General features: G+C 41.5%; 1 protein-coding gene across 3 annotated transcripts in view; it reads left to right on the top strand.

Moving 5' to 3' along the window:
- Positions 1–22850, top strand: part of PPEF1 (protein phosphatase with EF-hand domain 1) — a 42390-nt gene that overhangs the window by 7380 nt on the left and 12160 nt on the right. For all 3 annotated transcript variants that reach the window (XM_075521606.1, XM_075521626.1, XM_075521616.1), the window contains exons 2-7: positions 3896–4085; positions 8771–8898; positions 9687–9738; positions 15541–15713; positions 17463–17577; positions 19665–19711. In XM_075521606.1, coding sequence (XP_075377721.1) covers positions 4022–4085; positions 8771–8898; positions 9687–9738; positions 15541–15713; positions 17463–17577; positions 19665–19711 — 579 coding nt within the window. In that variant the 5' untranslated portion in view covers positions 3896–4021. The remainder of the gene's footprint in view (positions 1–3895; positions 4086–8770; positions 8899–9686; positions 9739–15540; positions 15714–17462; positions 17578–19664; positions 19712–22850) is intronic.

The raw sequence follows: 22850 nt of genomic DNA, 5'->3' as shown, positions 1-22850 counted from the left end.
GCTAACCTGGGTGTTGTGATTTAATGTCTGGGTTCTCTTCTGTAGGGTATTTTGCTCTTTCCTACTTCGTTCCCTCAGCAACGCACAGAAGCAAATCCATCATAAACCCATGTTACAGCATCTGTTTCTCAGTCCTCTGCAGTCCTCATTTCCAAAGGAAAACAACTCTAAAGGAAGTCTGTGGATCACAAAAAATTAAAAAAGTGATAGCAAGAAGACATCAAAGGAAAACCCCTGTTATTGGAAGCATCCACCCATCCATCCATCTGATCTTTATGGAGAAAACTGTCCCTATCTCATCACCTCTCCAACCACATGTACCTTCCAAGACAGGTTATGGGAGGAGATCATAATCACCTGTTCACAAATATGGTTGAGAAAGGGTCAAGTAGAGAAAGAAGGCACATTGCTGGAGATAGTCATTGAAACAACTTGTGGGGAAGGTAGCATAATTGTGGAAATCCCATACCAACAAAAATAAAGGGAGGAACCTTTCATTCTTTGCTTATCAAAGGTAAGAAACAAATGGAACGGAGCAAGAATAAGACATTAAAGCCTAGTGGCTCTTATTCATATGGCTTCCTTATCCTCAGGCTTGACCTAGCTTACACTTGTCTGCCAGTAGCACAGCTCATCTAATTTTAAAAGATAAGGTATGCTTGAAAGGATGGCTCTCTGCCCAAAGGACCTGCAGCCTGATTTCATTAGAAGTCAGCTATAAATCTTTACAAGATTGCCATTATTCTTGAGGCAGCCTGGTCTTTACGTGACTGACAAACTGAAGGCATGATTGATTTTGGGCAGCACCTATTACACCCGGATCAAATGGTGCTGATTCATTATCTCTGTAAATCAGGCTCTCGACAGTTCAGGTTCTGAAACCCAAATTTCTGAGCACTTGCTGCAGTGTAACCTTCAGTGACTCCTATCCAGAAAAAGAGCAGTATGTGCCACTCCAGCTTAGCTTGGTGCATGTCTATTGGCATGGTTGGAATGACATTTTATTTTGCTTCAGTGGATGTGCTGTGTATTCAGTGCCTGTCCATCACAAAATTGCCTTTTTGTTGAACTGAGAGAAATGTAGCAATTTCTTGGAGTTATGTCTAAAAAAGGGACAGATCACTGGCTTGAGGAAATTGAGTTATTGCCTGCTTTTTAGTCGACATGACACATTCTCTCTTAGGGTAAGTCAGTGGTATAGTATCCAGAATGCTAACACAGCATTATGTCCCAAATTCTCATCCAGCTACCTTGTATCTCTGAAGCCTTTTTCAATACCTTGGTAAAAGCCCAGCTTTCTGTTTCATCAGCCAACATTTGGGGGAATTCTGTAATGGCAAATGATTCTTCATCAGACCTTGCTACACTGCATAGTAAATAGCTCACAGAAATTACTCTAATGTTGTACATGCTTGTTTTTCAACCTTTTTCCCCATGGAAGGCCTTCATGGGCTTTGCCTGGTATTTTTCTACGCATTTGCCCAGGAAGGCAGGCTTTGGCATGGAGTGGGAGTGGCTTGAACCAACATACCTGGGGGGCAGGAGGGGAGGGATTTTTTCCTTTGGAGCAGCTCAGTTAGGAGCAATGAAGAGCCATGGCCTGAGGCTCTTTCCACAGTGGCTTGTTCCCCTTGTTCAGGATTCTTTGGTATCACCAGGAGGGCAGAAAGTGAATTTGCTGGGCCTGGGTGGAGAACCTGCTTGCTGGCATCTTCAATAGGTGTGGCTGGTCTGGAGTGCGGACATGCAGGTTGGTAGTCAGGGTGGCTCTGTAGCCACCTCAGAAGCCAACAGGAAATAGGAAATATTTCCATCAGGAAAGAGGGTAGTAGTTTGAATGTTTGTCATGTCCACTTTAGGATGCAGACATTTGGGACTGAAGGGGATGATTATTCCCTTGGACTAGCTCTTTGATGGCCAGATTTGGCCTTTTTAAGAGGTTTACTGATAGGATATATTTGTGTAAGTTTTCCTCCAAACTTTGAGTGTATGTTTCAGGCTTCATTTACTGCTGTCACCGTAAAATTTCTGTTCCTATGTCTTTTTTATTTCTTTGATCAAGGAGGTGCTAGAAGTCCGTGAATTTAGGGGTAGGTGGAAGGAAAAGTGGGGATGACTGGGAGAAAAGCTTAAGTTGTTGAAAGTAAGGTGCGATAGTGATTCAGATCCCCGTTTCTTGGGTCAGCACATTGTTTGCTATGGCTTGGGTGGAGTCCTGAGAGGCGTGATGGTTCTGTTTGGGGCTCCTGTTGCCTGGTTGCTGGGCACACTCTGACCTGCCCTTTAATGAAGATGGTCTTGCTGCTTGTAAGCTCTATTTTGCTCTTAGTCCTAGTCTTCAGATCACAATTCCAGTCATGGCTGGCTGGTTTGAGATGGACTAATGAAGACTTGAGATTCTCCTAAGAGGGCAAGTGAGGAGACGGTATTCAGCAGAACAACCATTGTTTGGAGAGAAGACAAATTTGAGCTATTAGCAATATCAGTGCTGTATTTGATGCTGTCAAAGCCATTGATTGGCTCAAAATTAATGTAACAGCACTTTTTTTAATTTCATGATTGCTCCTTCAGAGGGAAGAAAAGCAGTCCATTGTGGGGGAAAAAAACCCTAAAATCCTTCTTTCCTGAAATAAATACTGGCAGATCCAGCTCAAGTGTAGGACACCCTTGTGTTGTGGGACCCTGAAAATAGTCCCACAATTATAAACAGTTATGCAATATTAATATAATATAACAAATATATAAAAACTGTAAATAGTCCCACAACAATAAATGTATCCTAACTATTGAAATTGGAAATAGGCTAGTTATGCATTTATGTTTTCCCCTCTCTTATCCTCCTGTTATTTTTACTTCTGCTAGTAAAGCCAAGGGAAAAGAACAGTAGTTAAGCATTCATTTTATGCTGATGAATTTCTTCTTTGTTTTAAAACTCAAGTTAAAAGAAAATGAATATCAATGAAACCAAACAATAAATGCAGTATTTTAGACATGTCAGACATGCTAGAGAGAAACACGTATCCCTGGAGGCGGAGAGAGAGGGGTCAGTGTGATCATACAAGAAATCTTTAGCTAAAACAAAGTTCAGTCTCTATAAGAGCATCAGTGACTTTCTTGTTACTTAGAAATTAACCCATTTTGTATCTCAGGAGAATTGTATTCATTTGAACTTGTTGATTAGGAAGTGTATTGCATTAGTGAATGATACCAGTTAGTGAAGAGCTGAGCAAGTGCCAGGAGAAAAATGCAAAAGGCTACACTGCAAAATGTACTTTGTTCATTTATTTAATGAAACCAAATCTTTTATTTAGAGCGTTTCAGTAGAAATGCAACAGCAAATTGCATGTTTTATTGAAATGAAAACTGATAATGAAGCAATTTGCTATGGCACTGTCTCTCCTTGTAAATTTGGTGGTGGTGTCACTGAGGGATAAAGTGATAAATGGGGTGGTAGGGCACCTTTTCAAATCAATAGAGTGTTAGGAGGGCTGAGGTTTGGGGTTTTTTTAGCAGTAGTATCAGATGTAATTTAAAGTCCTTAAAATTCTGCAGTTCTGATTTTCAAATCACAAGAATGAAGAGTAATATGCCTTTGCAGTCCTTTGTCCCTAGTAGTAAGGCTTTAAATAGCTATGCTTCAGGTTAAGAAATCACTGGTGCACATTAACTTTCAGCTAATGTGTAAGGAGTAAACTGTATTAATTACTGAGTTCACCTGTCTTGAATGCAAGCTGGTAGTCATAGGATGTGAAAAAGAAACCTAGTATGGTTCATCAGGTCCAGTTTGTGTATGATGTGCTGTACAGTAATTTGTTATGAGCTGTAGGTACTTTAGGTTCTGTGTTGTCAAGCACTTTTTTTTTCTCTCCCTCCCTCTCAATCCGCTCCCTGTTAGGAATGCTAGGAAGAGCCCAGGAGCCCAGAGGGATATAATCCTTATCACTGAAGGAAAAACACAGGAAACGTGTGTAACGCTAACAGCTGAGAGAAACATGCTTCATATCAGCAGCAATTAAAACTGATGGGCAGCATCGTTGGAACCATGGGGTGCAGCAGTTCTGTACCTGACAGAAGGTCAGAGAAAGGTGAGTGCTGGCTTTGTCTTCAGGGTCAGGGGTTGTTCTCCCTGTAGCACCAGAAGAGGATTGCAAGGTAACGTTTCCCCCCAGTCCTGTTGTCAAAATACTTGTTCAGAGAAAATTATTTTCCAATTATCTTCTTTTTAAAAGAGTGCATAGCTTTTAGATGCTGGCTGAGGTCAGAAGGCAACAGTAGACCACCTCTAACATCTACAGATTGGGCTGGAAAAGATTCACAGCACCTGGGACAGAAGCTACATTTCAGATGTGTCTGTGCTCGCTCTGTCACTGCCAAAGCGTATGGGGTAAGGTATTGAGGGGGACCTTTTATGGCCTTTCACAACACAGGATTCTGGGGTAAGATATTGAGGGGGACCTTTTATGGCCTTTCACAACACAGGATTCCTGGGCAAACTGCCCCAATTTCCCTGCTGCTGAGTGACCCCTATTATGAAACAAGTGTAATAAAGCAGAGCTATTACAATGACTCTCAGAATCAATTTTCTGCCATACTAAGTGCCTGGCCTGAAATTCTCCCTGACAGTCACCGAGGCTGTCAGTTGAAAGTCTCCCCAGTACCTGGTTAAATGTTCAATTGAAAAACTAATGCATCATCCCCCTGCTTTTAATCATATCACACCCTGGTATGAACACACCAGGCTTTGCACAGGCAAAGGATTCCAGGATTGGCTCAGACCTTTGTTCAGACTCTTTGTATTCTCTTTCAAGGTTTGTCATTAAAGCACAATTTACAGGTCTGTCGAGAGCCATGTTACGTGGCACTGTGCATAGTCTTAGGAGATTATTCTGCTGAACAGCCATGGTTGAAAAGGAAGGCTCTTTTTGGCTACCAAGCCAGGACACAAGTCACAAGAAACTGGTGACTAAGAAGCAGGAGCACTTAGTTATGTCTACAGGGATCCAAGCTGACTGGTCTAAGGGTAGCCCTCAGCTTTGTGTATGCTACTTGGCAGACACAGCAGCATCAGTGCTGTATCACAGTGGAAGCAGAATGGAAACATCTGGAGTCCCAGATCTACCTGTAACTGGGAAGCGGTCCTTCCTCTTTGGGTTTGTATGCTATGCATATATGTGCCTTGCCAGGCCTTGGAGACGAGTTGGGAATATTTCTGAGGGTGCAAAAGGTTGGAGTGGGCATAAGGAGCTGTACTCTTTCTCAATCTACAACCATCAATACACATTGGTGTGGAGCCAGGCTTTGCTACCCCAAAGCTGGCTTATAATTTTGTGTGCTTGTTTGACAATGTTTTGTCCTCTCCAGCTGCTGGATGGTATTCTTTCTGCACTTCAGCAGTAATCAAATGATGCTGAACCATCATTCTATCTGCAGCCTGAGGCTGTACATCCCTCTAATGCAATAATAACGTGAATTTAACAGGTACTTGCTGGTGTAGAGATCTTCTGCAACTGATAACAATTTCTTTTACAGATGCAGTTTAGCCTAGTGTGAAAATCATCTTCTGATTCACTCCTGAGAATAACAGCACTGTAATAAGTACAATTAAAAAAAAAATGACAGGAAATATTCTGTTAGATTTGCAACATTAACCATAGTGGTCGATATATATCTGCCTTATGTGATATCAGTGGAACTGTGCCGTGTTAAGTGCTCAGGACCATTAAGCAACCCAGGGGGGCTTTAATAGGAAGTTTAATGGTTCTGATGCTGGAAATCAGTTTCTGTGCTGGTGGCTGTGCTTTGTCCCTTAGGTACTCTTCTAAACAGAAAAGTTGATGACAGCCTTGCTGTGATGCGTCAGGCTTTCAGGTCTGTGGTGGTGGGGAATTCCAGAGAGGACAGAAAATAAGAGAGATCTCAGAGTTTATGTAGGGTACAAAGGATGCTCTTAGTCATAGAAGGATTACATTTCCTTCAGGCAGGAGCATTTTTCTAGGACAGATGTGGTATCTGTAGGATGAGAGTCTTTACTGATTTTGGCCTTGTCTGGATGAGAAAGCTTTACCACTTTAACTATACTGTATACTTATTAATGGTAAAATAAGCAAACAACATGCTATTATGGCACATGTAAGCATTTTTATAACAAAGCTTCCATAATTGTATACATGTTTTAATAGATTCACCTTTCCATGGAGGCTTTTCTTCACCTGCATAACTGTCAGTTTAAGAAAAAAATCATTCTCACTCAGGGGGTGCCACGCGTCCTAGTCTCAAAATCCCTGGTATTTGAGATCAGCTAAAATAATTGACTAGTGTAAACTGTTGTCCCTCTAGTACAGAGCTTTTCTTTGCTGTTTTGCAGGGGGAAAAAAAGCAGTAGTATGGATTATTGGTTGTTATCTCTTGTTTTGTTTTGTTTTGCAGTATCAACTGTTCATTTTGGCAACTGTAATAAAATATAAGCATATTCGTCTTAAGACATTAGTGTTGGTTTTAGTTTCCTCTTTTTTTCTTTTTCATGAATTTGCAGTACTGTGCAGTGGCGATTTGTGTCAAACTCTGGAATTCAGGAGAACGTCTCAGTTTTGTTTCTGTGCTTCTCCTGATCGTCTGTTCATCTGCTCAGAAATGAGCTCTAGTTCTTGGGAGCATCAGGAGATAAGATCAGTGTATTCCTTTGGTCCTTGTACCTTCAGCAGAGTTGCCCTGCAGCTGCTTGGACTTGTCCTCCCAAGATCAGAAGCATAAAGATTTTTTTTCTGTGTCCTGTGCTGAGCTATTCAGGGTTGAGTTCCTCAGGAAACTCCTTGAAGTGTTAGCTGCAGGGCTGGAGGCAAAGGCTTGACATTTCTGGCCCTGTCTACTTATTTACTGGTATCCTGTTGAGAGTATAGGGAAAAAGAGGCAGGGAAAAAGAGGTAAGGAACCAGTCAAGAAAGAATTATGTTCAACTTTAAGTGAGTAAATGTGACATCTCTTGAGAGCAGCCTTCTACCTTACTCTGTTTTTTGTTGCCAGGCAAGAATATGGTGGCGGCGATGTGGTTGCATTGGGACAGGTGCAGGATCCAATACCCCTGCTCTCTGTCTTCCTCTCACTGTTAGGCAGTGATGCATGTAATGCCTCTTGACCACCCCTGTTAGTGCTCTGTAGGGCTAAGCATGTTAATACATAGTCCCCTTCTGACCATATTTTGAGCAAATGACTAGATTCGAATTTGCCATTATTTCAGCTGCCAGATCTTCAAGGCAGTAGCTGCATTTTGTTCTGATTTTGTATAGTAAATGGTCTCGTTGATAAATCCATACTTACATATGCCCTAAGTATATGAAAGTTCTTATTCCTCTCTAGCGGATCTTAAAAAAACAGTTAACAAGTGACCAAGGAATGCTTTTCTCAAACTTAGTTATCTTTCTGGATGAGCATCCTTAAAGCACTAGAGAATCACAGCTCTGTGAAGTTACTGCTGAGCTCATCTGTTCCTCCTCTCCCAAGCTCATGGTTATTTCAGGCTGAGCACAGCCCCTCCAGCCTTCTGCTTTCACTCCTCCCTCCAGGTCTGTCGGAGCTGCAGTGATCACCTGTAATGCTGAGGGCACATCTGCCCACCTTTCCTCTTGTCTTCCTGCTGGCAGTGCTACTGCCACCCATGTTTCACGCCCCAGCTCCTGAGAGCTGCTGCCCTTTGGGTACCAGGAGTAGCAGGGGGGATCGGCAGCATGGTGGCGAGGGATCAGGTGGGCATCAGCTCCAGGAGCTCCTGTCCTCCTGCACAGCTCTCACTGGTGGCCACTGTTCACGTAGCACTAACCGCTTGACATAGGTGTGAGGAGCTCTCCCCACAGGGCAGGGCCCACCCCAGGACCTCTTTGTGCCACCAGATGTTGTTCTGCTTGATAAACTTTTATCTGAGCAGCTAAGGGAATGTGATCTGTTTGTGGCGTGACTGGGGCCTGTAGGCAGCAGGCCCTTCACCCTAGGCTGCAGTCTTGGCGACTGTCCTTCACTGAAGTTTCCAGGACAAGAGTAGACACAACTTCTTAAAGTGCTGAGTGGGATGTGAATTCTGCACGTAGTCCAAAATAGTCTTCTGACACGTCCCATTGAATTATTGGGGTGAGTGTTCCTTTGTTCACCACGCTAGTCTAAGATATAGCTGTACACCTTTTGGTGTGTCTATTTAAGTAACTATTTAAGCATCTATTCCGCCCTTCAATACCATTTGTTAACATTTTATCCTAAGGTTTGAATTTTGCTGGCTTGCTGATACTGCTGTGCAGGCAAAAACTTTCTGTTAAAAGAGGCTGCTACAAATTCTGTCATTACACGATGCTCATATTACAGCTTGCAGCCTGAAGCCTTTTACTGCAGCTTGGTAAAGAAATACACTTTGTTGGTAGGGCAAACTGCTCGCTCTTTCCTTATCTTCCCAAACCCCACATACTGCCCATCAGCTGAACATGGCTGACTTCTTACATGGGTATTGTCTTCAGGACAATGAAATGGGGAAGGTTTCTAACAATATAGGCCTGAGCAAGTCATCTAGTTTGGGATCTGTCCCCGAAGACAGAAACAGTAAATTCATCATGTATTCATTATCAGAAAACACTTTTTAAGCCTCAGTTTTACAGGGCTTCATCTTAATGTTGACTGTGTGCAATGGACTGAATTTGTCATCTGTCTGCAAAATTCTGCAAAAGTAGCATGTGTGTTTTCATTGTAGATTACACTGCATCCATGTGTGCTCCATTGCTTTCTGTTTTGACAGTCATTAGAGCTGCTATCCTCATCCAGAATTGGTACCGCTTTACAATGGCCCGGCTAGAGATGAGGCGCCGCTATTCTCTGAGTATCTTTCAGTCAATCGAATATGCTGATGAGCAAGATCAACTACAGGTTTGTAATCTTCAATTCTTCCTGTACAAGCAGTTATGTTATCCCCAGAGGACTGAAGTTGCACAAACAAAATGGGTATGTGGTTATTTCTACCTACAAAGCTGTGTCCTGTATAATAAAACTGCTTCCCTGCCTCACACATGAACTAATTAAGTTGTGTATATGTGTGTGTATATATATAACTATGTAAGCAGCAGGACACCGTTCTGCCCGTACAACCATGCCTAGGTTAGAGGTTCCTAGATACAGTTCTGTTAGCCAGGGATTGCAGGTCATCCCACTATGGGTGATCTTAACCATGTCTGTGAGGCAAGATATGTGCAACAGAGATATCAATGTCTCAGCATGTCAGCCCAGGCTTCCTTTAGGGTCAATACAGGGAATTAGGAACTTCTAGGGCTTTCTGTTCATCAGCGTTTAAAGTCAGTTCAGTGCATTGTAGCAGTTTCTTTCTATTGACTACAAAGGAGGTCTAGGCAAACAATCTGCGTGATGGGCAAGATGAATTACACCCAAAAATGTCAGCAGCATTGATACAGCCCTGGAACTTTGCATATATTCATATAGTGTCAATCTGCTAATTCACAGCAAAGAAGGAAAGGAGTAAGCCATTTTTCTAGTAGGACACAAGTTGTGTCATTATTGTAGGCTGATGCTATGGGAACATGTGTCTTAGATCCCCCTAAATGGGAAATTGCTAGTAATTGAGTAAGGAAAGAGAATGTTAATGCTTGTTGGATCCCATAAACTGATCAGTGTGTGTTTGTTCTTTTCTTTTCTGTACTCAGCTATCCAACTTTTTTACATTCATGCTGGATCACTGTACTCATCCTGATTCAGGTAAGGATAAAAATCAAAGTAATATGGAGATTCTGTTTGAAAAAACCTCATGTGAGGAAAGTTAATTTTCAATGTGATGTTTACAGCCTATGGCACGTGCTGGGGCTGATGTTTGATTTCCCAAATACTGTAATAAGAATTTGATTCTCTAAGTGTTTATCCTGCTCAATATCTACTCAGTGAGCCAAGATGTAAGACAGGACAGATACCTGTTGTCCTTAGGAGAATACTCAGAGGTGCTCAGAGTGCTTTCTTAGATGTTACTGCCCTTAAGCTGTTCTCATGGCAGTCTTACTGACTCCAATTTTTACAGCTTTCTATGCATGTTTTCTTTCTATGCATGTTTTCTTTCTATGCATGTTTTCTTTCTATGCATGTTTTCTTTCTATGCATGTTTTTCTTTCTATGCATGTTTTCTACAAAGAACTATGAGATGTGATTATCCAGAAAGAATGTGTCTAGTTGGTTTAGGGCAGGTGTAATCAAAGAGGTTGCCTTCAAAGAGGTTGCTCCTCTTCTTTTTTTCCTGAAGCAGTCCTGGACCACTTTTTAGTTTAATTTGTTCTAGATTTCGCTGCAAGACATGTATCAGTATGTGAATGATTAAAAATGAAATAAATTTAAAGTGCTGGAGATAAATCTTTAGAAACCATCTCAATTAAAGCTCAGTTATTCAGAGAATAACCTTTAATTTTTGAAGTATTTTGGGATCCTTGGACAAAACTTACTTTTGAGGTCAAGCTCAACAGAAGGACAGACTGAAAGTGACTTCCTAAGTCCAGAAAACAAACATGACTTCCCTGAACAAATTGAATAGATCTCATCCCAGTGGAGTTAAAAAGGAGGCTGTCCCCTTCTTATTGAATTACAAGAGAATGTGCTTTCTCTTTCATCTGGTCCAGCCACAGGTTATTCCAATTAAAATTTGCACAAGACACTTTGATAGCAGGATAAAACCACCATCAAAACCATAAGTGGTTCGGTGTTCTAATGACAACCATGAGAAATAGCAATTTTTCTCTCTTAAATACTTTAGAGTGCCTAATGCTGTCTGTGCTCTGCAGAAAAAGAAATTATGTTTGAGCCTTGCTCCAAAGCCAGGGCAGATGATACAATAGTCCTTCCTTTGATTTTTTCCATTACCACTGTATTCTGCAAAAAAATCTGCTTTAGTCATTTAACTTCCTGGGAAGGAATTGGCAAACTCAAAGAAAATCAGACGCTGCTCACTTCATCTACTTCTTCTACATGCTGATAGCGCATCTCAGTTCAGCTTTTCCACCTGAGTGGGAAAGAAAATAGTAGCGCTAGGTCTGAGATTTGGAAAAATAGTGTTAATCTCTATTTTCATTATAATATTAAAAGGGAATTTTACAGCTGCTCATTGTAGATATGATTTATCCACCTTTATTAACTGTATCTATTGACAGAAGGAACAAAGGTGAGTGAGGTGCCTCAGACGACTTGCTAGGGCGCAGGACATGGCTGGGTACAGAGCACACTGCTACAGGCATAGGCTGTCCTTGGGCAGGTGGAGATGCAGGCCCCACCTGTGCACAGGGAGGGGCTGTGCTATGGGCTGTGCTATGGGCTGCCCCTTGTCACCACTGCGCGGGTGACCCGTTTCTTGGTCTTGCAGATATTGGGAGTTGGTACATGGTTAAGGCTGAAACACCGGATAAACCACATGGTTTATGGTAAAGCTCCCCTTTGTCTTGCTTGCTTAAAACTTTCATCTGTTAGGACTGAAGTCGTTAAGGCTTGGTAACTGCTCCAAAGGCTTTATTTTTGTTTTGGTTTGTTATTTCCCCCTTTCTAACACCCTGTGTTACAGATACCAGAACCCAAAAAGAAACAGAAAGATTCTATAAGGTACATGTTTAATAGAGAGATGGCCTGGGCCACCTATGCAAAGGAGCTGACTTAGGGGTTTTCTTGAGAATTTGCATATCAAATTTGTGTTTTGTAGTTTGTGGCTGTGTTTGTCCAACTACTGGCTCTGTGCATTCTTTACTTCAAGCTCTTGATTGCTTGCCCTTTGCAGTCTAAGTGACCTTTGCAGCACCCATGCTAGCCCCACTGATTTAAGCAAAATCAGTGCCGAATAAAGTGATTCTTAATGAACTGCTTCCAGTTCTGCTGAATCATGGTTTTAAGATGTGAGCCATGGTGAGTGTAAACATAACAAGCAGAGAGGCTTCAAATTGGCTTTGCTATTCCCAAGCATTTTCTAAAATGCACGATTCTCTGGCTTTTTTTTCATCAGTGTGTGCTCACTTAAATTAGAGTGATAGCATATGGTTAAAAGCCCTCTCCAAGAAGACAGTATATAATATTCTTACCAGAGAATACGTTGCCTGTTCTTCTCAGTATGTGATGAGAAAGCTACCTGAAGATTTTGTGATCTGTGTTTTTCCTTACATTATAAACCACTCAGTCTCCATTATTCATCTTGTCACTTTCCTCTTTTTAATTTGCTTTTTGGGAATATATTTTTCAAAGAAAGAAAGCAGCCACCATCTCATTAACACAGTAGTGCTTTTGATGTGATTGTTTATCTGTTGTACCCTGAAGCTTTTTTCATCCTCTCATCCTGCTTAAGATGTCAGTGCAGTTTAAGTTGTGATTGGGATATTATATAGCTGTGTGTCTTGTTCTTGTTCTGCTTCTGATTAAAGGCTGTTTTCCAAGGGTTTGTGCAAAGTAAGAATTAAAAACTTTTCCACCGTACACTTCTCCCTCCATCCCCCAAAAAATCTGCATACCTACTCAGCCTTTCAATTGAAAGATATCTGGTCAGAGAAAGCTGGAAACTGCTTTTGCAGCAAAAGGTGACCCATTTACTCACTCTTTTGTGGGCGTATTGAGGGTGAGAAGGCTGCAAATATGTTCTGGGCAAAGTGGTGGGACTGGGAGTCCAAGGCACCCCTGGCTGTGCCTCTCAGGGTCACCAGGGCAGGAGCCACACCTCCTGGTGCCTTTCTTCAAAAGGGAACAAAAAAAAGTGCTGTTTCCTGCAGTTTCACTGCCCATGATGCCTCCCTTACAGCATTAACACCCTTCCAATGCTTTTTGCATAGAGTGATTCTTGCAGTGGGGAATAATTCACAGCTGCTTGCAGCTTACAGCGCCAGGAACGGAGTGAAGGAATAAATGTTTGGAGTTTTATAGAAATCTTCATCCTCTTAGGGGGCTCAAGGTCCATCTGCCTTTGACCTGATGGCTGTGGGTCAGTATCTGGCAGATGTAAGAGCACTCTTCAGGAGTCAGAGGTGCTCTCAGGCACCCCGATGGTTAGTCTGAAGGTGCATGGATGCTCGCAGAACAGAGAGCTTATTTCGGAGCTGCAGAAGTAGCTGATTCCCTGTTACCCCGATAGTGAGTACATCCTTGGCAGTGGCATATTTGACTTGCCTTGAAGAACTCCCATGGCGAGGTGGTCTTGTCAGGAGAACCAGGTCCCCAGGCTTTCTGTGGCCAAACTGACTCCACGTAGCTCTGGGCTTTTGTGTTTAACATGGAATATGGCTATTGTCCTGTAGGGTAGTTGTATGGGGTCTGCTAATAGTGAAGGCTCAACTCACTGAGCTTGGGCTAGACCTCTGGTGTCAGAGTACAAAGCAGGTCATTCCCTGTGCTCTCTGTAGTCAGTGGAGAGATGCAGATACTGGCAGAGGGTATTTCATTCTGTCTTAAGATGGGTGCCTGAACTAGGCACGTCGAGAGTTTTCATTCCTGTCTTTCAATATGGACTGAAAGAGCCTTGACACCTTTGACTAGAAGATGACTAAAATGAGAAGGGTGCCGAATCCTTCAGAATTAGTCCTGCATGGGGCTTGTGGTGAGCTGGGGTACGCATCGGCCAGCACGCTAATCCCCAGGCTGCATTAGGGCATCCGTTACTGACTCCTCTGACAGCTGAAAGACTGCCTGAGGAGATGTAAGCGCACTCTAAGGCTAATGACCATGACTGGCTTTTGATGACTCATCCAGAAGTGGAAAATGGGGTGTACTTTGCAGAGATATGCCCTACAGGGAAGGAGATTGGGTTTCTCAGTCTGGGCATATGCCAAAAAAGAAGCAAGGCTGCGAGGAAGGCAGGTTCATGTTTAGAGGTAAAGGGAAGGGTAGCCTGCTACATGCAGGAAGGGAGGGCTGGAGTAGGAGCAGGCATGGGCAGGTGTCTGCCCGGCTTGAAATGCTGAGAAGACCACTGACTCTGAAGGAGTCTATGTCAGATGAGGAGAGCCTCTGGCCAGAACAGGCAAGCAACGAAGAATTCAGGTGGTCTGAGGAACTGGCTCTGTGGTCTGCAGCCACCCACTTCCTGAGAGGTAGGGCACAAGAGGGAGATGCCATCCAGAGACCTGCTGCTAGAGTTGGGACGAGACTTGGTGCAGATGTGCTTGGCTGATCAGTATGTGGGAACTAGCAGTTTCAGTCCATGGGTGACGTTCTGGCATTGGGGCAGACAAAGCTGTAATTGTGGTGGAAGACTGCAAATCAGACTGTACTTGGTGGAAACAGTGAACCCTGAGCACCTTGCTGTTACTTGATGCCTTAATCCATTTACATGGCTGTACACTGAATGCGCTAAGCAGCTCACAGCAGAAGAGCTAATAACAAAAGGGGGTTTTGTAATTCAGAGCTGATAAAAAGTGTATTTTTATCTATTTATTTCTTTAATATGGATTTTATCCAGTTACAAGACAAGCTGGCCTTTATGAATCTCATAACTTATGAGGCCACATGCCGGTTTTGGCTGCTGTGAGTTTTGAGTCACAGCCACAGGTATTCCTCCAGCAATAAATAATACATTTTTATTTCCAGTTGCATCTAATCAAGGTTACAGAAAACTTACCTGTAGCCCAGCAAAAAGTGTTTACAACAATCATCTCACAAGAGCAACTCTGCAATAGCACCTGCCAGAACACTGTCCTCTAGGGTCTGGTTCTCTCTTTTAGTAGGATATATGATAAAGACAATCTGCAAGAAAAAAACACTGAAATCTACTGTTCACTCAGTTACATTTCAAGGGTATGTCAAGAAAATATCAGATTGAAGCAATTAGCAATGTTCCTGCTTTCTCTGTGTTCCAGGAAAATTAGAAGCTATGCTCTACTTTTACCACTATGTTTTTGTTTACTTTATTTCATCCAATGGTTTTATGGCAGCCAACCAAAAGCTGGCATTGTCTCCTAGTTGTATCAGAATGGAGTGCTTTGCAATCCACTGTGAATAAATAGGATTTTGTTGATGACTTTTTAAATAATCACTGACCTGCTGGCATTTAGCCTAAAAACTTTACGTAGAAAATAAAAGCAATAAAAGTGAATCTTTAAAACCTGTATTAAAAGTGTAATATTGAACTTTAAACAGAGGATGGCCATTGAATGATCAGCCATGACTTTGAATCTCCTTGCTTTGTGGGAGAAGAAAGGAGAAGGAAGTCTGTAATAGGTTATGTTTCTGATTACCTATGAGAGCAGATTGCTCCACAACTTCAGTGCAAAATGTTTTGCAGCCTGACCACAGCTACTGGGACAGAGTTTTTGCCTATTTTTTCATTTGGTTGGGTTTACTTGTTTTGGGGGGATTTTTATTTGTTTGTTTGTTTTTAGTATTGTGAAACAATCTGGGGAGACCTGGAGCTCTTCCACTATACAAGGCAGGAGTTAGCCACTGTAATACTGCAGCAAGTAAAGCATCAGTTACATTCAACCGGTTCTGGTCACGCTGTTATGGCCCTGTGGGGGACTGGTGGAGTTTCTACATTGTTGTTTTTCTTCCCTCTTGTTCCAGTTTCTCACATTTTCACCAGCCCTAGTGTTTCTCAGGTGGTGGATGAAGGCTTATGTTTAACAGAATTTGAAAACAAGATTGATGTTCCAGACTCCTATTATGGACCACGACTCTCATTCCCCCTTACTGTTGAAGATGCCAATGCTCTTCTTCATGCTTTCAGGAATGAACAGGTAAGCTGCAACTAGTTTGATTTCTTTTTACTTATTTTACACCTCTGTCAAGGTGTAGCTCCACAATCAGTTGAATCCAATGTAAAGCTAAACTGGTGCCCAAGGAGATATTTCTCCCTTCCTTTCCATCCCATTACCCTTTCCTGCTAGCCGCATGTGATCATACAGGTACATGGTGAGCTGTCTTGGGAAACTGATCTGGCTGGAAGCCAACACAACAAAATCAAAAGCAGTCATTTCTCAGCCAGACTAGCTCCCAGATTTGATTCACTACTTTGCTGAATGACCAACAGAGACAGCACTGGGGAGGGGGCAGGGACTAGTGGGGACCTCCTCTTCTAGCATTGAGATTGCAGTGATCATGAAATGCAAACCCTTAGCAGCTGCTAGGCAGGGGTTATCAGTGAGGATGCAGGACTGGGGAAGGTGTCCTAAGCTAACCTAGAAACTAGTTATCATCATTTTCTGGGTTAAAAGTGCTCCTTGCGTCGTTCTCTTCGCCCTCACCCCCCACACCCCCCCCATTCTTTTTAGAGGAATTGAGGTGCAAGGGTTAATCACCTCATTCCGGTGTGCAAGACTCCACCATAATGGAAGACTGAATATAAAGCATTGCTAATGTAGCGGAACAGGGTGATAGCATAAATCTCAGGAGCTTGCTCTCTGCGGCTGCCAAGGCACTGAGAAGGCTGTTGCTGATTCTCTCTCTGTGTTCTGAGCAAGCCCCTTTGCTGCCCTCTTACAAGATGAGGGTGGGGCAGGGAGGCATTACATGGCACAGCTTTGTTTGAACTTGTGGTCATTTGTGCTTAACAATGTAGACTATATAAAGGGTAAGGGTCTATCTTGTTTTTCAATTTACTAAATAATGGTGGTGGTGGGGTTTCTGTAATTTTCTGTGGAGGCTCATCTGAAAAGTAGCAAAATGTAAAGTGCATGATAAATGAGCCCACCCAGACTTCACCTTACTGTCAGCTCTCTCTTCTCTTATTATCGTTGGCATTTTATTAAGAAAATTATTATAGGTAATTGGCCTTTTTTGTTTGCTTTAAAAACATGAATCTTGAAAAGTCAGTCTGTAGCTCATCTATCTCCTCTACCAAACTTCCTCAGAGCTGTGTTTGAATTAAAAGCCTTAAAAATCACTGACTGACAAAATTATCATAAAAAGCATTAGCAGAGAAGACCAGAAGCTTCAATGTTGCATTCTCATAACATCTTCACAGCAAACAGGAAGATAACTCTTAACAAGGCAACCCTTGCTGGGGTTTCCCTCTCGTTATTTTTGCAATTTGCTGAAATATCATTTATAGCCTTCGGGGTTTTTTTGGTTGGTTTGTGGTTTTGGGTTTTTTTTTTCTTTTTTTTTTTTTTTACTCACAGATAGAACTACATTTTTTTTCCCCCCAGTTACTTGGAATAGATGACCTTATGCAATGATTCTGAGTGCTGTATTACTCAATCTCTTATCCTTTCTGTAGATGGGAAGAGTAGAAACAGCACACTAGAAATAAAATGGGAAAATATGTAAAGCAAGTTCGTTAAGGGCTCTATATCCATTCACTGGGAAGCAAGTGCAAAGCTACGAACACTCCTAATTCCCAGCACTAAACCATACAGCCTGTAATCATGTCTGGAGGTCTAGAGTATAAATAATCTTGGCAATACGTGTCTGATATTAATAAAGCAGACAGACATATTGCTACTTCTGATAAGTCTCCCTTTTCTCCCTGCATTTGTTTCTCACAGCTGCTTCATGCCCGCTATGTACTGCAGCTACTATGTGAAACTAGGAAGGTTCTCAAAGAGATGCCAAATATCACCCATCTTTCAACTTCCTACTCCAAGGAGATAACTGTCTGTGGTAAGGTGCCAGAGGAGATAACTGCTTTGGGCTACAGGCTGTTATTCTAAGTGGTTAGAGAATGATACAGACATTTCCAAATGTTGCCATTACAAGAAAGTTCTCGAAGCTTTTTTTTTTTCGTCTTTTTTTTTTTCCCCACAAATGCATAAATTGGAACAAACCAAAAAAAATAAGGTTCCTGAGTCACAGTAAGTATATTTTAAGGAAGTCCCTCACCTCCGCTTTCCTTTTCTCAAACATTTCTGAATGAGTCAGTATTAATTCAGCCAACACTGCAGTGTAGCTTAAATATTCCTGCACTTCCATCTGTAAGATGCCACCGAGTATTTTGATCACTGGCTGCAAGTCTCACCACTTTCTCCTCTTACTGAGAAAAAGACTTTAGCATCATAATCTACTCAATAATGATTTTAATGAAGGCCTAATAGGGGTGGCAAACAAGACCTTTCGTTGACAGCATGACTATCTAGAATAAATTGAAATTATAATAAACCCTCATTTCTAAAGGGACCCAAGAAGATGGATCAATCTTTATACAACCAACAAATTAGTCTCACAGAACAATGTGATGTGTCACAAGGTAAAGAACTAAGAGCTCATTGCCCATCTATTTTGTTATGCTTTTGTAAATTATGGATAAAGGGATGCAGTATTCTGACTTGCCACAGAACACAGTAGCTGCAAAACAGAACAGTAATGGTGACATTAACTCTTGACAGCTAGCAGTGTGTGGTGTGTGTAATAATAAAGTGGTATAAGGAAGGGCACTATGACGCATGCAAAACAAATGATGTTTTTTAAGATGTGGTTACACACCTACTTGGATTGCCAGGAAAGGGTTTGTTTAAATGAGGTTTTATATAACCAATAATTTGTTAACCAAACCAACAAAACCTCTCTCCAAACCAAGGAAGCATGGATTAATACTTGTTCACTACACAGCATGTTCTTACTAAGCAAAACATACCTCCTCATGTTTGTATTGCATTTGCACTATGTAAGCAGCATCTAAAGGGGTCCCTTTCCTGCCATTGAAACTACTAGCTTTTGTAACCAGAAAGATCCTCTGCAAAAGACGAATGACCAACTTTTAGACATAATTGGTTCAAAATGTTGATTTCCGTAAAATAAAGTATCCCTCTCTCCATTTTATTTTAATTTCAAATTAATAATGCAGATTAAATACACACCTGAAATGTTTGCATCCACGTATGTGATGAAAATTTATCATAGCTTGAAGGACTCCTTAGAATGACTTCAGCAGGCTCATAATTAATAAAAAGTGGGACAGAAAACATGTAGACAGGGTAAAAATGTCACTTCTTTCCTACTCATTGGTGGTGAAAGCGTATTATCACAAGAAAGGTTTTGAAACCATTCTGTGGCTTTGTGGTGGTGAGTCACAGATGTGAGAAGGTTGGTTCTGTGAGCATGAATTCAGTCATATGCAGAGGGGAGCTATGCTGCAGTGATCCTTTGTGTTGTGGTGAAATCCCCCTGCCTGTTCCAAAATAGACCTCTTGGAAAGGGCCGAATCTGTCATTCCTGTGGCCTTAGCACTGAGGCAGACAAGCATGGACGGTTCTTTGCACTCTCCATCAAATCCTGCCTGTAGTAATCAAAACCTGGCCCTGAATCAGACAGATGTTCAATTGTGCTGTATATAGTGGGCTACTTAGTAAATTTAAACCTGTTAGTATGTAGAAGCCTATCATGTTTCTAAATGTCTTTTAGTGACAGTTTCTATTTTTCAGGTTCACAATTTGTTTGTTCATCTTATTCCCATTTCCCTGAGTGAACCTTTGGCTGTGTGACTGGTCTGGTCTTCAGATCCAGCTGGAAAGACAAAATCTTTGTGCAAGACAATTGTATACTCTTTTTAAGTATTCAACTGCCAGATTTTACAAGCAGCTTCAGCATGTACCTTAAAATTAAACTAATCTTAATACAAGGCAAACTACTAAGGAAAACATGGGGAAAAACTTGTTAGGACTAACTAATTCCAGTTTTATAATTCCAGTTTTTTCCTCCTCTGTGAGAAAATTAAAAAAAAAAAAAGAAAATTGTGTTTTTGTTTCCTGTAGGAGATTTGCATGGAAACCTGGATGATCTTTTGCTGATATTCTATAAGGTAAGTAGGCAGTCTGTGATGTACTGTTTTCTCTTAATGACTTGTTGTTAAGAACACGTATTTATGTCTGATTGATAGATTTATCACTGTTAGAATTGTAGATGCGGTGTGCATGTACCACACACACAAATCCTAGAACGATTTGAATGGTGTCTTTGTTATAGCTTTTCCTTCTCCATAGCCTCCTGCACACAGTGAAGGAGGAGATCCAGGAGATCTTTCTCTTCCTGAATGTTGAACTGGAGCATGAACCAAAACTTAAGAGGGTTCCTTGCAATGTCTCCAAAGTCCTGCCACTGTTTTATACTCCATATTGACTAAAGTCTTCTAAAATCAGGAGCTAACTTAGTTTCTGATGTAACACTACACCATGGATAATTGTGGCCCTCCAGAAAAAATGCAGAAGCTTTCATTTAGGCCTTCCATTGATACCCGCAAAGTGTTTTTTATTATTATTTGTTTACAGGAAACACAAAAGAGCGCTATCTGTTTAAAAGCTTTTTAAGTCTTGGAAGCAATCACATAGTCTGCACAAAATGGAAATACCTTGGGCACCCTTTACATATCCTTGAACAGCTGCTCACTTTTTAATGTTAAAAAGCATAGCTCTGTTCTACTGATGTGAAAAAAATGAAGCTCCAGGCTATCTTTTCCACAATTGTCTATTTAACTGAAGATGCAGGAAATTTCCTATCTTTAGTTTCACATTTATCTTTAGCATGAATCACCACCTTTCATTTAGCAGATACTGTCTTTGATTTGAGCTTTCCGGGGGAAAGGGTTTGTGTCTGATCCTTACACATTCATCTGCACTGAATGGAGACTGAAGTGAGCTAAACCAGGTGTTTAAATGATGTAATTTCCCCCCTGCTTCCAACTTTGTTACACTTTATCTGACACTTGTTGAATGGAAACTTGGTTGTTTTGCCCAAGTGCATACCTGAAGCCTGTTGAAGTATAATCAGACCTTTTTATAGAGTTCTGCTTTTCTTATTAATCAATCAATTACGTTTAGCTGGTCCTTGGCTTGCAGTCTTTTAGCTGCTATTTTAATTAGACGATCTTCCTTTTTGAAACTGGAGTAAGAGTATGATGCAGATTGGTTTCATACACAGGACGTGGAATGGGACAAAGAACTATTTTGAAGGTAAATGCTCAGATATAGTTATATTTACAACTGCAATCAGCCTGAATTTTACTCTCTTAGAGTAAACAGAAGATGATTCTTTTTCCCCTCTCTAATGGATGTTACAAAGATAAAAAAACTCTAAGCAAGGACTAAATCCTGACTTCAGTAAATTCAGAGCCAAAACTCCCACTGACTTCAGGCACTAGAGTTTACCCCCCGTCGTTCTCTGTTAAGCTTCTAGGGGAGTCCTCCCACCAAACCGAATGACATGGACGCATACTTTGTTGTTTCAAAGTGGTTGAGAAAATAGAGAGCACATGATAGAGCTGCTTAGTTATTTAGAAGCAAATTAAATGACACAGTATTTTCTGTCCCCTCTGAGCAGTTTACTCAGCCGAGCAGCGAACCCAGCCAGCCTCTGGGATCCATTTTTTTCTGCTTCCCTAACTCTGTTTCAGTTGGAAGGGCTTTCTTCCTCCGAGTTGGTATGAACCACCCGTAACCTTAAACAAGAGGGTGCCATCCTAAACAGTGCCATGAAGAGTGTAGTGTGATCTCAGGTCTGTGTGGAGCTGAAATGGCTGCTGAAGCATTTCGGAGGCCTGCATGCAGACCAGGTGCCTTGAGCGTGGGGCTCTGTCCAGGGAACTTTTATCACAGCACTTTTACAAACTGCCAACAGCAAACACACAGAAGCTAGCCATCTACAGCTTATCGATACAATGCTGGTTGTAATAGTGTGTATAATTCTTAAACCTTGTTTGGGTGAGGCTAAGATAATTACTTCTTTCTCAATAGCTGGTTTGTAAGGTTCATTGAGTCACTGTGTTCATCTCCATTAAATTACAGCATTTCCTGAAATTCCTTGAAATCCTTGAATTTTAAATTATGTATTGCTAAGTTAGATTGTTAAATGGATGCTATGGATAGAAATAGCCCGAAACTGTAGAAAATGCAAATGACAAATGGAAGTTAATTAATCAGTAACCCAGCAGATACAGTAATGATGCCCAGCAGCAAGTTGCTAATCATTAGAGGGCCTTGGTCGCCTCTTTGACATGTCAGAGGCTGCAACAGCCTTTAATTTAGTTTTGCTCTTATTGTTGGTCGAAACCACTGAAAAGGAAATAAAAGCTTTGCATGAGTGTGGAACAAAACTAAAATGTCACATTGAAGTTGGAAGTCCAAAACAAACTCTCATTTAAAACTTAAGAGTTGTGAGTAGGCTTTTCCAAAAGAAGAACGACAGAGTCTGGAGAGTGCCTCAGTAGCTCTGTCTTTCCATGAGGACTGCAGTTACAGAGTGGCTATGTGTATACTGACAATCTGCTGGTGATTCACATGCCTATATGTTTTAAGGCAAAGCTTTAATTAATTCATCTTTCCAGGAGCTGCTGCTGAGTCTCTCCTGTCTGTTCCACTCCTGAAATCTGTCCTTTCTTTTTTAAAACAATTACAACCCACTGCATTAGCAGAGTCTCATAAATTGCCACTCTTGTGAGCACAGAGCAACCACTCGCCTCCTCTAAGTTAACTTCGAGAGAGCTGGGGAGAGGCTATGGCAAAAGCCAGCCAAGTGTGTTTACAGCAGTCAGGATTGTGCTGCTGTAGGAATCGAGAGACCAGGATTCACTACTGTATCCTGACATAACAGTGCAGGACACTGGGACAAAAAAGAGATTTCCTAATGGATTCAAATGAAACGTTTGATTGAGTCTCTGGCCAAATCATGCATCCTGCAATAAACCTGCTAAGGCAGTACACCAGGGAATGCCATAGGAACATAGGAAGTGCTGGACACTGACACAGTGGCTATATTCAGGAAGTGGGATGTCTTGCAATGCTGCCAAACCTGTTAAGAGTGGCTTCCACAGTTGTAATATGATTTTACAGATGTTCTATTGATAATTCTTGTGCATGCCAATTGTGAAAACAGAGGTTTCCTTTTTCTGGCAAGTCAAAATTGAAATAATATTTCTGATACTCGTGATGGGAAATGATGAAGCTACA

Source organism: Mycteria americana, chromosome 1 (genome assembly GCF_035582795.1).
Source record: "Mycteria americana isolate JAX WOST 10 ecotype Jacksonville Zoo and Gardens chromosome 1, USCA_MyAme_1.0, whole genome shotgun sequence".
Taxonomy (NCBI): Eukaryota; Metazoa; Chordata; class Aves; order Ciconiiformes; family Ciconiidae; genus Mycteria; species Mycteria americana.
This window is presented reverse-complemented; position numbering and strand designations above follow the sequence as displayed.